Below are 13,269 nucleotides of genomic sequence, written 5' to 3'. Positions count from 1 at the left end.
ATGTGAGACATGAGACTAACAAAACCTGTACCTTCCTAGAACATTGAGACACTGAAGACCACGTGCAGCATGCTGGAGGAGCAGGTGGTGGAGCTTGAGTCCTTGAATGATGAGCTCCTGGAAAAGGAGAGACAGTGGGAGGCTTGGCGAGGGGCCCTGGAGGATGAAAAAAGCCAGGCTGAGAGACGCACCAGGGAACTGCAAAGACTGTTGGATAATGAAAAGCAAAACAGGTAAGGCTGAAGTATTCTTGAATGTTCTAAATGACAGTGACTATTTTGTTTGCTAAATGTTTTTCATTGCCTGGTACTACTATGCTTCTCACAGGCTACGTGCAGACCAGCGTAGCACAGAGTCTCGCCAGGCAGTAGAACTAGCAGTCAAAGAGCACAAGGCTGAGATATTAGCCCTGCAGCAGGCCTTGAAGGAGCAGAGACTCAAGGCTGAGAGTCTGTCTGATACTGTGAGTTGCCAGATTACACTGTCCTCTAAATAACTCCACTCTCTACATACTGATTCAATGCAATCAAATAGGTTGTGCTCATGTGGATAGAATATGTGCGCATCCTTTTTTGTCACAGCTCAATGATCTGGAGAAGAAGCATGCCATGCTGGAGATGAATGCTCGCAGCCTGCAGCAGAAACTGGAGACTGAGAGGGAGTTGAAACAGAGGCTGATGGAAGAGGTAAATCATTCAGATCAGGTGTACTATGACAATGTAGAATTGAAGCATTTTCTACACAAATATGTCAATAAAGATATATCACGCATCTGTTATGGTATTTCTCTTCTCCATTATGCACCATAAATATGCATGGCTGTGTTGTTTTAATCACAATTCCTCTTTCAAGTATCTTCTGCTGCTATATTTACAGCAAGGGAAGCTGCAGCAGCAGATGGATCTCCAAAAGAGCCACATTTTCCGTTTGACCCAGGGCCTACAGGATGCACTGGACCAGACTGACATGCTGAAAACGGAGAGGACTGATCTGGAGTACCAACTGGAGAATATACAGGTATATATTCGGTGCAATATCTTAACAGCAACTGGATATTCCCTATTGTTTTGGGAATATTATAACTGTTGATGGGTCTTTCAAAAGTGATTCCTAGGGGATTTACCATACAAGCAAATAAGAAAAATATCCTAAGTAGTGTCCTTGAAAGGATATGAAATTCAGCTTTATTTTGCAGGCTGTATATTCCCACGAGAAGGTAAAGATGGAGGGGACCATCTCCCAACAGACCAAACTCATTGATTTCCTTCAGGCCAAAATGGACCAGCCCACCAAGAAAAAGAAGGTCAGCACAAATATTTCATGACTACAATATGTCCTAATAGACTGGTTATATTGCCTTTAAAACCTGCACTTCACCTGGTGTGGGATGGGGCCATCCAAATGCCCACAAGGACAAAGAAATTGGGGCACCTGGTTATTACTAATGCACAAGGTCGCTCAGGATGTCTGTGTGTTCTGGAAAATTGAGATTTGGAGGGTATTGACTGGTTCTCTCCATGACTTTTTGACATACAATGTGGTCTTATTATAATCTACAGTACGTAACACATTCGCTCTCCAAACAGGGTATATTTGGGCGGCGGCGTGAAGATGTCGGCACCACAACAAACGGGGCGTTGACTCCTCAGTCTCAGCCGGCAGTTCCTTTGCAGTACAGCGACATGAAGCTAGCTTTGGAGAATGAGCGCTCAAGATGTGCAGAGCTGGAGGAGGCTCTTCAGAAGATGAGGATAGAGCTCCGATCCCTGAGGGAAGAGGGTAGGTCGTGACAGTCTATGTCGTGTTAAATTCCGGTCAGCTCAAGAGGTGTGTCTGGTACAGCTTTAATAGTGTAAAAATGACAGGAAATTCTGTTATATCACACCCATTATTGATTGTATAAATACTATGTAGTGCAGAAAAAATGTTATTACAGCAGCACCTTGCTCGACTACTTATACATTAGTATGACTATGCACTGACTATGTACTTGGTCATTTACATTTTCTGGATATATAGCAGCTCATTTCAAAGCCCAGGATCACATGGCTCCTTCCACGCCAGCCCAGGCTCGCCATCAAATCCTCATGTCAGCCATTGTGAAGTCCCCAGAGCATCAACCTAACCCTTGTGGCCTGCTTAACCCCTCAACCCGTTCGAAGGAAACGTCCACACCTGAAGGTGACCCACATTACACACAATTGGGCAGATCTTCAGACTAAAAAAAAAGGTGTACCATTGTCACAGTAGGATTCATCCTTATGCTATCACTGTCAAAATAAGTGGGCCCATTGTTTGCCCATTTTGTGTATGTGGTGTGTGTGGTGTGTGTTTGTTTCTTTTGTGGCCTGTCCCTCAAAGCAGGATTCAATGTTAAATTAAGTGGAAATCTTTGCTCAGGACCTGGTAAATCTAGAACACTGAACAAATCTGTTGCTTGAAGAAAACCGTATTTCAGGTTCAAATCACTGTGTTTTCATCCAGCTAATATTCAAATCCTGCCAGGGCCTGTTTCACAAGGGAAGAATAACGGATGAGCTTTCCAATATTGTATTACATTTTTTTATCAATGAGTTCACAAACCAAGACTCAATTAAATACAATGGTGTAATTACATCTGATCCCATCAGAGACACCTAAATCAGTGATAAGTCAATTGCTTTACTTTGTAATGCAGGCCTCCAAGTGTGTGTGTGTGTGTGTGTGTGTGTGTGTGTGTTTGTGTGTTTTACTGTCACCTAGCTATTGTTAGACTGCTATCTCCTTTCTGTCTCTTTCCTCTTATTCCTGGCAGAAAAGAGGAGGGTCACCTTTGAAAGTAAGTTAGCAGTCATGTCACTGTCGGTCTTCTCAAATACATGTACAGTATGTCTTTCATCTTCATTTTGTGTACATTTGTCTTGCTGGTGCGTCAGTGTTGCATGGTTAATGCGTTCCATTCTGATTGGCATGCATAATCTGATTACTGCCAGTGTTTTGCCATATGTGACAGTCAGTTTTTCAATGACTTTATACTGGCCGTGCCCTCCTGATTGACAACAAAACATCTTATAGTTTGGTTATAACATTTTTAGACACACTTTTTTTGGCCGTATCATTTCAGAGTATGGCCGTCGTGTGAAGGAACGAATGCACCACAACATTCCTCATCGCTTTACTGTAGGTCTCAACATGAGGGCTGCCAAATGTGCCGTCTGCCTGGACACCGTGCATTTTGGACGGCAGGCTGCCACTTGTCTAGGTCTGTGTCCTGTGGTCGCACACAACCGATGGTATTTCAGAAAGGGATTTATTGGCCGGTCTTCAAAAAACCTCAACAATAGGCTTTGAAATAGATCCTCCACATTTAATCTTACATGAAAAAGAGAGTCATCTAATTTTAGCTTTTTGCAATGTGGGCTTTTTATGTCATTTTTATTTTTTTTTAAAACATTCCTGGAAACATTATAGTGTAAAAATACTGTATATTCCGGACGCTAAGTCATTCCAGAGAATAAGTCACACCAGGCAAAAATGCACTATGAAGAAGAGAAAACTATATACTGCGTATATAAGTTGCACTCCACAACAAGTTGCATTTTTGTGGGGAAATACATCTTTATAAAATCAGAGACCAGGAACAGACATTTCATCTTGAAAGTTATAGAAGTTATCGTAACAATAAAATAGAGATCCACGGGCCAAATAGGCATCTGTTAACATAGCATGAATCGGTGGTATGTTAACATAACATTAACAGTTATTCAGATAACTATAACTTAAAAAATGTAACATTACTCGTTTACTTGCAGCCTGTAATCTGCAGAATATGATTTTCTCTTTGAGGACATTTGTGGTCCGTCTCTCTCAGTTGTTCTATAAGTAATGTTTACATTGTAAAGATTGTTAAATGAATGCTAGTCTGACTGACTTTTTTCTTTATCTGCTTATAGAGTGTAACACGCTTTGTCATCCCAAATGCTCACCATGCCTTCCAGCCACTTGTGGGCTGCCAGCCGAATATGCCACCCACTTTTCTGAGGCTTTATGCAGAGAGAAGGCAAGCTCCCCTGGACTACAGGTCAAGGAAGCCAGCGGTCATGTCCGCTTGGAAGGATGGATGAAGCAGCCCAGGTTAATAATTCACTCGTCCTGACATCCTGGCCTTGTAGTGTCTGATACTCTACTCTTAAATGGTCTTTTCTGTCTTTCTTCACATAGAAATGGCAAGCGTGGTCAGCAGGGCTGGGAGAGAAAGTATGTGGTTCTTGATGGAACCAAAATATCAATCTATGATACAGAGCCCAGAGAAGGTCACTATTTCCACATTTGGGATCACTTCCAACATCAAAACAATACAGCAGTGACTAGTGCAAATGATGTGATGTCTTCTTTTTAGACTGCGTGAATGCAGAGGAGGAGTTTGAGCTATGCCTACCTGATGGAGAGGTGACCGTTCATGGAGCTGTTGGAGCCTCTGAGCTCATCAACACTGCAAAATCAGGTGTCAATCAACTATCAATCCGCTGTTGTCAGCATTACTTATGATACTAAACTATGCAAAATATGTATTGTGTGCGTGTTCACACAGATATCCCTTATGTTCTGAAGCTGGAATCCCATCCTCACACGACTTGTTGGCCAGGCCAGTCTCTCTACTTCATGGCTCCCAGCTTCCCAGACAAACAGCGCTGGGTGGCTGTGCTGGAGTCTGTGGTGGCTTGTAACCGTGGCTCTAAAGACAAAGGAGATACTGATGCTGTAAGTGCATTTTAGTCGTATTTTTATGTAGTTTGTAGCTTTTAAAAAAGGATAAGAGTTTTAGGTGTTAGGCCCATGTGGAACTGCAATGTAACCCAAGGGTTGTGTGTATTGTTTCTTGTGAAAACTAGCTGAAATATATTGAATGCCGCCATGAACATCAGCCGGTGCCTTCATTTGTTGTTCTCCCCTTTCCTCTTTTCTCTTTCTCTGCATGTTCTCAACAACCATGTCTTGTATTTGTGTGTTGTCATCGTCCTTGTTGTGATGTGATTCTAAAATGTGTGTGTGTGTACCTCCATTCAACACGGTCGTCTGGACTATTATAGGCAGGTGTTTCTAAAAGACAGAAGAACCTATCACCTCTGGTTCAGGTACAGTAAGAAGCTGCACGAACGCTTGGGCTTCAATGACCAACTGGCTGAGCATGTAGTTGCTGTATCCGTCCACACGTAGAACACTATCGCTGTTCTGTGCTGGGTAACACAGAACTAATCATTTCAAATGGTTCCATAGTAACGTACACCCAAAATATGTCATGCACCATGCATGGGTCCGAATTGGCTCATCTTTGCACCTTTGGCCTACACGATGCTGTGTTGTGCATGTTGCTGCAAGAGCCATGCGCTGCTTCAGCTTTTTCATGGAAACCACACACACACATACAGTAATACCTGATGGCGCCTTCGGTAAGAATATTTTTAAAGAGTAGTGAGACCGTAAACAGTGTCAAAGACGCAAATAAGTTCAATGAAAAATGTTAATATCCACTGTGGCGACTCCAAAATCAGGAAAACGCCGAAAGAAACAAATTAAGAATGATGAGCCACCCGTTAATCTTGTGGAACTGGGATTTACCCAATTGGATGCAACCACCATCATTTACTCGACGTAGTATGTCTGAATTTGAATGTAATTTTGTTCCAATGGAACTGCTAACAGTGCAGCTGTTTTTCATTGATGAAGCCTTCATACTATTTTCATGTTATGAATGTATTGTATTTTTGGGGAAACAGTTTAAATGAAGTTGTGACTTTCAGCCAGGCAGGCCAATCAATTCTGGAGATTCCTCACAGCCCTCAGCTATACAATTCTGCTCTGTTGTGTGTGTCTTAGATTGTGATATACCATATTTTGTACAACTAAATCTAAACAAGTGCACTCTTAGCAAAAAAAACAAAAAACAGCCAAATGAAATCAGTATATAAATGATCAACATTCTTTTCAAATACAAATATGTTCATCTAAACTCAGAATGTCTTTCAGCAGACAGTGGCAGAGATTTGCAGGATGCAGCTAATTTAAGCTTGGTTGACATTTCCTATAAGTGGAACTATATAAAGACAGATAAGAGGATTTACATACATTTACCTCCAACACTTCAACTGTCCACATTACAGCATGCATTGATTCCTTTCCTGTTATTGCTATTATATATGCAGCTATAAAGCTTTGGGATTAACCAGAGAAACATTATCTGGCCACAAACCAGCTTGAAATACTGAAACATGCAAGTTGGCAACAAACACTGTGTTTGCATAAAGTACAAATATCCAGTATAATTGCTAATATCAGCAGTGTGTGTAAAATGGGACTTTCTGTTTAGGCTACATACTTATCTAGTAGCTTTTCCTTTATATTCTTAATTGAGAAATTAGGCAACTGGCTGTCACTCTTGGCCTCAAGCTTTGGATGTGCCGATAGCCTGCCTGACTTTCCCTCCTTTCGTATCTTTGGTGTCCTTATAGAAACTTCTGGGCAATTCCTTGCTGAAGTTGGAGGGTGACGACCGCTTGGACATCAACTGCACTCTGCCTCTCACTGACCAGGTTCAAACGCACACATTAGCATTTATTTTGAGCGGAATTAACGGCTGCAGGTTTCGCGTCAATGACTGTCATCGTCATTCTCCTTAGCTCGTGCTGGTGGGCTCTGAGGAGGGCTTGTACGCTCTGAACGTTATCAAGAACTCTTTGACCCATATTCCGGGCCTGACCTCCGTGTTCCAGATTCAGATCCTGAGGGAGCTTGACAAGCTGTTGATGATTACTGGTGAGTGAATGAAGGCTTTTTTTTTTTTTTACAACTACTCAATGGTGAGTCATGTATCTTTTCTTTTCACTGTTTCCCACAAGACCGCAGTCTATTTGGGTGGGGGGCATGACATAATAGTGTAATTGTCAAATTTGCATAATTGGCCACGATGCATTATCTAAAAGTGAGTCAAAACCATGAAAATGTGCCTTTCAGGAGAGGATCGGGCCCTGTGCTTGGTGGAGATCAAAAAGGTCAAACAGTCTTTGTCGCAGTCTCATCTCCCAGCTCCGCCTGACCTCAGCCCCTTCATCTTTGAGACAGTCAAAGGCTGCCACCTCTTCTCCTCTGGAAAGGCCAGTTACTTTACATTTTTCATAAGGGATATGTACAGTAAAGTTATCCAATTGAAGAGAGTTGAGAAGCTGTCGTTTTTTTCCTCTTCTCCACAGATTGACAATGGAATCTGTATTTGTGCTGCTATGCCTAATAAGATTACAATCCTGCGACTTAATGAAAGCCTCAACAAGTTCTGCATCAGAAAGGTGAGTGGCAAAGCTCAAGTAAAGGCAAGAAAATGGGCGTTATTGATTGCGACTGTTGATTGTGTTTGCAGGAGATTGAGACCTCAGAGCCCTGTAGCTGCATTCACTTTACAGGCTACAGTGTCATCATTGGCACCAACAAGTTTTATGAAATTGAGATGAAGCAGTATGTGTTAGAAGGTTGGTCATGCGTCACACTTCTAGTATTGCTAGGTCACTCATACCTGTCTGAGCTGATGTGTGTTCCTCCTGCAGAGTTCCTGGATAAGAACGATGTGACGTTAGCCTCTGCCGTGTTCGCTGCTTCCTCCCACAGCTTCCCCATATCCATTATTCAAGTGACCACAGCTCCTCAGAAGGATGAATACCTGCTCTGTTTCCATGGTTAGATCTGTTTTGTACAAAATGCAGAAAAAAGGTGGAAATCACACCAATGTGCAGTCTTTCCAAGCATCTATTAGTAGTTTGTTTTTTTTCCTGAAGTTGATTCTACGTATTTCTTGCAGAGTTTGGCGTCTTTGTGGACGCATACGGCCGCAGGAGTAGAAGTGATGATATCAAGTGGAGTCGCCTGCCTCTGTCATTTGGTTAGTGTGACGTTTGTAAAATTTGTACTTTCTTCAGTATTCTTCTTAGGTCAGCATGTCGTATATTAAATTTGAATTTTGACATTTCAGCCTATAGAGAGCCCTACCTTTTTGTGACCTATTTCAACTCTCTGGATGTGATTGAGATTCAGGGACACGCTGCACTCGGGTAAGATTGTTACGTTCTCCATCAGTGTTACAATATCAATTTCTTACTGGATTTGTATTTCAGTACTAGGTAGACTTGCACCAGCATCTTGTTTTTAATCTTATCAGATTATATGCGTACTTATTGTCATAGCCTAAATCAGGAGTGTCAAGGGATGCCAAGGAAAAGATGGAGGGCGTAAAAGATAGTCAGCTGGTCCACCCCTGGTCTAAACTGTCCTCTTCCCTATTCAGGTCCCACTCATACGCTCACCTAGACATCCCGAACCCACGCTACCTTGGCCCAGCCATCTCCTCTGGCGCCATCTACCTGGCCTCGTCATACCAGAACAAACTGCGAGTCATTTGCTGTAAGGGCAACTTGATTCAGAACCAGGATGGTGGAGGAGACCTACAGCGCAGTGGCTCAGGGCGAAGGTGAGGGTGATTTAAAAAAAAAAAACCCAAAACATTTAGGTAGATGTTTAAGTAATGCCAGAATGCCGCTTATTGCAACTTTCATTGATCAATAGAAGATGACACACTGGTGTAGTGGTTGGCGCTGCAGGGCACAGGTGGGCATCCACAGGTGGTGATGGGTCGGATTAGTTTTAGCTGAATGTGTGTAACGCCTGCATTTTGCTTCTTTGCAGGAGGAAGAGTTCATTTTTTATATGTAATAAATCTTAAGGTCATTTAAAATGGAATTAATATTTGAATAAAGACTAAATTCCTGCTGTTATGTTATGTGATGTGAGTGATCAATTACAATGATGCTTGTTATTCATGCAGTAACTTCAATGGGATTCCCCCGCTGTGAAACTAACAAAGGCGTATTCTGGCTTTGTTCGTTGTCCTGGGCTGCCCCGCCCCCCACTGCACACCAATGCATCAGCTTATGCAATGGGTTACTGTGGTATCAGTTAACCAGCCTGAGTCCTGCAGTGCCAAACAAGCCCGATTGATACATGTCCACTAAGCGGCCACAGTGAAGAGGTCATTATCTGTAAATATAAAGCCAATTTATTTAAGCCAATTATTTCTTGATCAATCAACAGACTCCAATGTGTTTACCACAAGGTTTGACAGGTATAATGCAAAACAGAAGTGCGTGATAGAACCGGGGTTCGTGACTACTCCCGCAGGGCCCCTCTACTTTGTTACCGTCCTTCCTCTTTTAAATTTCTCTCCAACAGCCCGAACAAACGTGGGCCTCCTTCCTACAATGAGCACATCTCTAAAAGGCTGGCAGCCAACCCCCTAGTCCACGGGGAGCCAGGTACACCCCACCACTACCGAGAGGCCCGCACCGAGTTTCGCCGTGACAAGTCCCCCAGCCGTCCTCTGGAGAGAGAGAAGTCTCCTGGCAGAATGCTGGAGAGCCGTATAGTCGGGTCTCCTGGAAGGGCCATGGCCGATCCACGATTGGAGCGCTCCCCGGCCAGGGCCATGGCAGACCCCCGCATGGATCGCTCCCCTGGGCGCATGATGGATGTTCGCAGGGAGAGGTCTCCGGGACGATTTGAAGAGCGTCAAAGGCTTCATACTGGCTCTGGACGCACGCCCATCAACCCTGTTAACAAGGTCTGTACAAAATACACACTTCAATAGACACTTTTATTGGACTTCAGGTACCCTCGAGAAGATAGATTCGTTTAACATTATGACAGGAGGGTGGGGAAAGCGATTTATGCAGCAGTCTAGATTTAACATTATGAGCATCTCAAATGCTTTAAAGTGGCTTCTTTCCAACCTTTTGGAATGAGCCAGAAGCTTTCTCCAGTATTTATGCTAATTGAATCTCCTTCCTGGCTGCAGATCCATATTTACTATGAATATTTCATCATAGTAACATTCTCGTGTTTGCACCCAATAGTACCAGCCAGACTCTTTTCCACCTGCGCATTCTTTTGTTGTTCATGAGCCTGATTTTATTACACTGGAAACCTCTAAAGTCAAATGCCCCCGAGTTCAACCAGATGTTGTACCTAACCTTAAAGGGGACAGTTTGGATTTTTTGACCTGAAGTTGTATGACAGCCCCATCAGCAGCGTGGTGCATCAACCGTGACTTGATTCCACGAGTCCAGTTCTGGTCAGATTTCGACTTTGGCTTCTCAATACAATATGCATTCGATTTGCAAAAAATCAGACGGCTTTACTTTTTCTGCTGTGGTATTATTGCGCCATCGACTGTCCAATGTTGATGGAGACATTATCTAATGCGAGCTATGCAAATGTATTACTCTTTCAAATGCATATTGTTTTGAGAAGCCAAACTCTTATAACCCCAATAACTAACCAGAACTATGTTTCTCATCACCAAAATCTGACCAGAACTGCGCTCGCGGGGCGGGGGGAGTCGTTGTGGTCTCACTTTACAATAAGGGACGACTATACAGTTTTTTGATGGTGACCGTTTGACTTTGGAACAGATTCATTATTTTCTATAGCAAAAGTATTTTTGAAATCTGAACACGCTTTTTGGTCATGTTTTTCTGTATGTTTTTCCTGTATGTTTTTCTCTCCTCTATTACACAGGTATGGGACCAGTCATCTGTTTAGGAGCTCTGACAGCGACGTCTGTCTTCGAATGTCACCAAGTCATAATCAAACACTGCCAATCTTCTTTTGATTGACATCCAAGCCGGCAAAGCCACTCAACAAACAACTGTAGCTTTCTGAAGAGAGAGGTAAAAAGGGAAATAAATGGTTGTTTTGGCTTTCTTCAAAGAGCGTACAATACAAGCAGGGTGTTTTCAAGTAGCTCCAGAGTTCTACATTTTTTTCAGAAGGCAACTATGCGAGAAGAGCACAGCTGTAGCAACATCAAGTCACATCTTGATGGCCTAAAATGATAACTAATTTGAATTGTTTTTAATGCACGGGTTCTGTTCCTTTACTGACCACAACTTCTCTGTGACCTCATCTTCTAGCTTCTAATAGCATCTGTGGCTCCACGTCAAACACACAATCATCATCAGCTAAATACAATCATCCCATACTAATTTTCTGTTTGGCCACAGTTTAGTTGGTGTTGAAAATTGGAACTAAATCAATAAAGCCACCAATCAGAAGGGTTGTCTTCCTTGAGGACGCTAAAACTGCACTACCCACCATGCCGAGCAGCCATAAAGCATGCAGGACCTTTCTAATCCTTCAGAAGGCTTAGCTGACTGTACATAGACGAGACATAATTTTTTATAAATATATATATATTGAGAAGGAATTTCAAGGCTGGATAAGCCATGTCTATTTTTGTTAAAGAAAAAAAGTGATAACTTGTTCTCCTGAATGTCTAATAAGTATTCTTTTAATATGTCCAAATGTCCTCTATCAAAGTGAGTGATTGACTTGTGTAGCACTTCCATCTGTCAATGGCAAACCTCAAATTTCAATGGAAAAAAAAAGGATGGGAGTGAGAAAAGATTGAAGCTTCCACTCCACTCTCCCATATATTCAATGTCACCCAATTAGTTTCACCTTGTGGATGGTTTGTCGGTGGCATGACTGTGTACACGTATGTGTGAAGTGACAGAGCTTCTGCCTCATTCGGCTTTGCTTTCAGTTCTTCAAATATCACCTTTCTTTGCACATGCCATTTCTTTGGAATATCTCAAAGGCAATCCTGGTTGTTTAAAGTGCCAGTCCAATCAACATCAGTACACACAAACACAAGTACTCAACATCACATCTATTTTACACTCTATTGTCCAAGTGATGATGATGATGATGATGATGATGATGATGTTTTTCTGTAAATCCAAATGTGACCAGTGAGATATGTTTTGTTGTTTACAATGACACAACTAGGATGCCACGGTCCCCTAAAAGTGTCACTTCATGAAGACTACTGGTACTCTACATCTTTAAGAGGCCTCCATCATTGTTTATGTCAAATTGAATGTATTGATGAAATTGGTCATAAATCTTCAACAAAAGCACGTAATGCAAAGAAAAGCGTTTCCTGTCCATTTTCCTGCTGACTTCTATACATCTTTGGTTTATTTTTATACTTTTAAAGCTGTATATTTCATTTTAATCATAATTACCATGATGCTGGATATGATATTGATGTCTGCTAACAAATGTTTTATTAGAGTTCCCAGTAGAGATATTAAATATAATCATTCACATTTCTGGTGTGTATCTCTGCCTTTTCCCCCTACTTTGCTGTAGCTTTAATGACCTCGAGGATTTAAGGCGGCTTTGTGACCATTTGTCCATTGGGTTTGAAGAGGTGGTTCTATTTTTAGGTACGTGCGTACGTACATCTCAGTGCTCAGCCCGCAGGGAGACAATGTCCTGTCATTCCTGCCACAGTAGCTGCTTTGGCTGAGGAGCTGTTTTCAACAATAGCATTCACCCCCTCTGGGTAACAATAACTGTGACCTGGCTCTTCACATTATGCTTGTGACATGACACCCCTGACATCTGCTGCTAGGCCATCAACAGTATTTTATTTGACAGCAGAGTTGGGAGTGCCTCTTTATATAGCGCGCGCACACACACACACACACACACACACACACGATGACACCGACATTCAAGTCACTCTCACACACTGTCACTTTTTCCGACCTGGGACCCTTAAGTCATATGGAGGAGACCTGTTAATGCAGTGCACACGCATTGTAAGGATGTGTTCATTTAGCAGCGCGTACTCAAACAACGTCTCACAGCTCAACGGTGACACACAAGCATGCAACCCATGAATCCTGCCGGGCTGCCATCACACTATTCTTACAGGCAAGAATGTCATTGAATGCATTCAAATCAGGTCCCAAAAATAGTGTTTGAGCGTGGCTGTGTAGCACACTATGGCGACAAGTGCACCAGTGCCAATCATGTGACTAATGAGGACTAAGGCTGTGTGCTGGTAACACTTCTGGCAGCTCTATAAATTACACTTAATAAGATGGAGACCAGACCGAGTGGTTAGCGTGCAGGCCACACACCTGGAGACCCGAGTTCAATCCCACCCTCGGCCATCTCTGTCTGGAGTTTGCATGTTCTCCCTGTGCGTGTGTGGGTTTTCTCCGGGTACTCCGGTTTCCTCCCACATTCCAAAGACATGCTAGGTTAATTAGCCACTCCAAATTGTCCATAGGTATGAATGTGGGGGGGAATGGTTGCTTGTCTATATGTGCCCTGGGATTGGCTGGCCACCAGTCCAGGGTGGACCCCACCTCTCACCCAAAGACAGCTGGGATAGGC

At 42.7% G+C, this 13,269-nt stretch overlaps 1 protein-coding gene and 1 long non-coding RNA gene across 5 annotated transcripts in view; one reads left to right on the top strand and one right to left on the bottom strand.

The window, feature by feature from the left end:
* The window catches only part of cita (citron rho-interacting serine/threonine kinase a), a 30,649-nt gene extending 18,470 nt beyond the window's left edge, over positions 1-12,179 (top strand). For 2 of the 3 annotated variants that reach the window (XM_058054526.1, XM_058054525.1), the window contains exons 26-48: positions 40-233; positions 328-463; positions 582-686; positions 877-1,017; positions 1,196-1,303; positions 1,587-1,779; positions 2,020-2,181; positions 3,104-3,241; positions 3,933-4,113; positions 4,201-4,292; positions 4,379-4,483; positions 4,571-4,740; positions 6,489-6,569; positions 6,657-6,792; positions 6,991-7,130; positions 7,227-7,319; positions 7,391-7,499; positions 7,575-7,703; positions 7,826-7,906; positions 7,997-8,075; positions 8,309-8,491; positions 9,250-9,637; positions 10,594-12,179. In XM_058054526.1, the coding sequence (XP_057910509.1) occupies positions 40-233; positions 328-463; positions 582-686; positions 877-1,017; positions 1,196-1,303; positions 1,587-1,779; positions 2,020-2,181; positions 3,104-3,241; positions 3,933-4,113; positions 4,201-4,292; positions 4,379-4,483; positions 4,571-4,740; positions 6,489-6,569; positions 6,657-6,792; positions 6,991-7,130; positions 7,227-7,319; positions 7,391-7,499; positions 7,575-7,703; positions 7,826-7,906; positions 7,997-8,075; positions 8,309-8,491; positions 9,250-9,637; positions 10,594-10,617 (3,168 nt within the window). In that variant the 3' untranslated portion in view covers positions 10,618-12,179. Of the gene's footprint in view, positions 1-39; positions 234-327; positions 464-581; positions 687-876; positions 1,018-1,195; positions 1,304-1,586; positions 1,780-2,019; positions 2,182-2,794; positions 2,819-3,103; positions 3,242-3,932; positions 4,114-4,200; positions 4,293-4,378; positions 4,484-4,570; positions 4,741-5,069; positions 5,115-6,488; positions 6,570-6,656; positions 6,793-6,990; positions 7,131-7,226; positions 7,320-7,390; positions 7,500-7,574; positions 7,704-7,825; positions 7,907-7,996; positions 8,076-8,308; positions 8,492-9,249; positions 9,638-10,593 lie in introns of all 3 variants that reach the window. The other variant, XM_058054524.1, reaches the window with a different exon arrangement.
* LOC131105958 (uncharacterized) overlaps positions 3,166-13,269 on the bottom strand; it is a 15,295-nt gene continuing 5,191 nt past the window's right edge. The window contains exon 3 of one of the 2 annotated variants that reach the window (XR_009120031.1): positions 3,166-7,710. This is a non-coding gene — a long non-coding RNA (uncharacterized LOC131105958). Of the gene's footprint in view, positions 7,711-8,910; positions 9,640-13,269 lie in introns of those variants that run through there. The other variant, XR_009120032.1, reaches the window with a different exon arrangement.

This window comes from Doryrhamphus excisus, chromosome 18 (genome assembly GCF_030265055.1).
Source record: "Doryrhamphus excisus isolate RoL2022-K1 chromosome 18, RoL_Dexc_1.0, whole genome shotgun sequence".
Classification (NCBI taxonomy): Eukaryota; Metazoa; Chordata; class Actinopteri; order Syngnathiformes; family Syngnathidae; genus Doryrhamphus; species Doryrhamphus excisus.
Note: the sequence above shows the minus strand (reverse complement) of the source record. Positions and strands in the feature narration are given on the sequence as shown.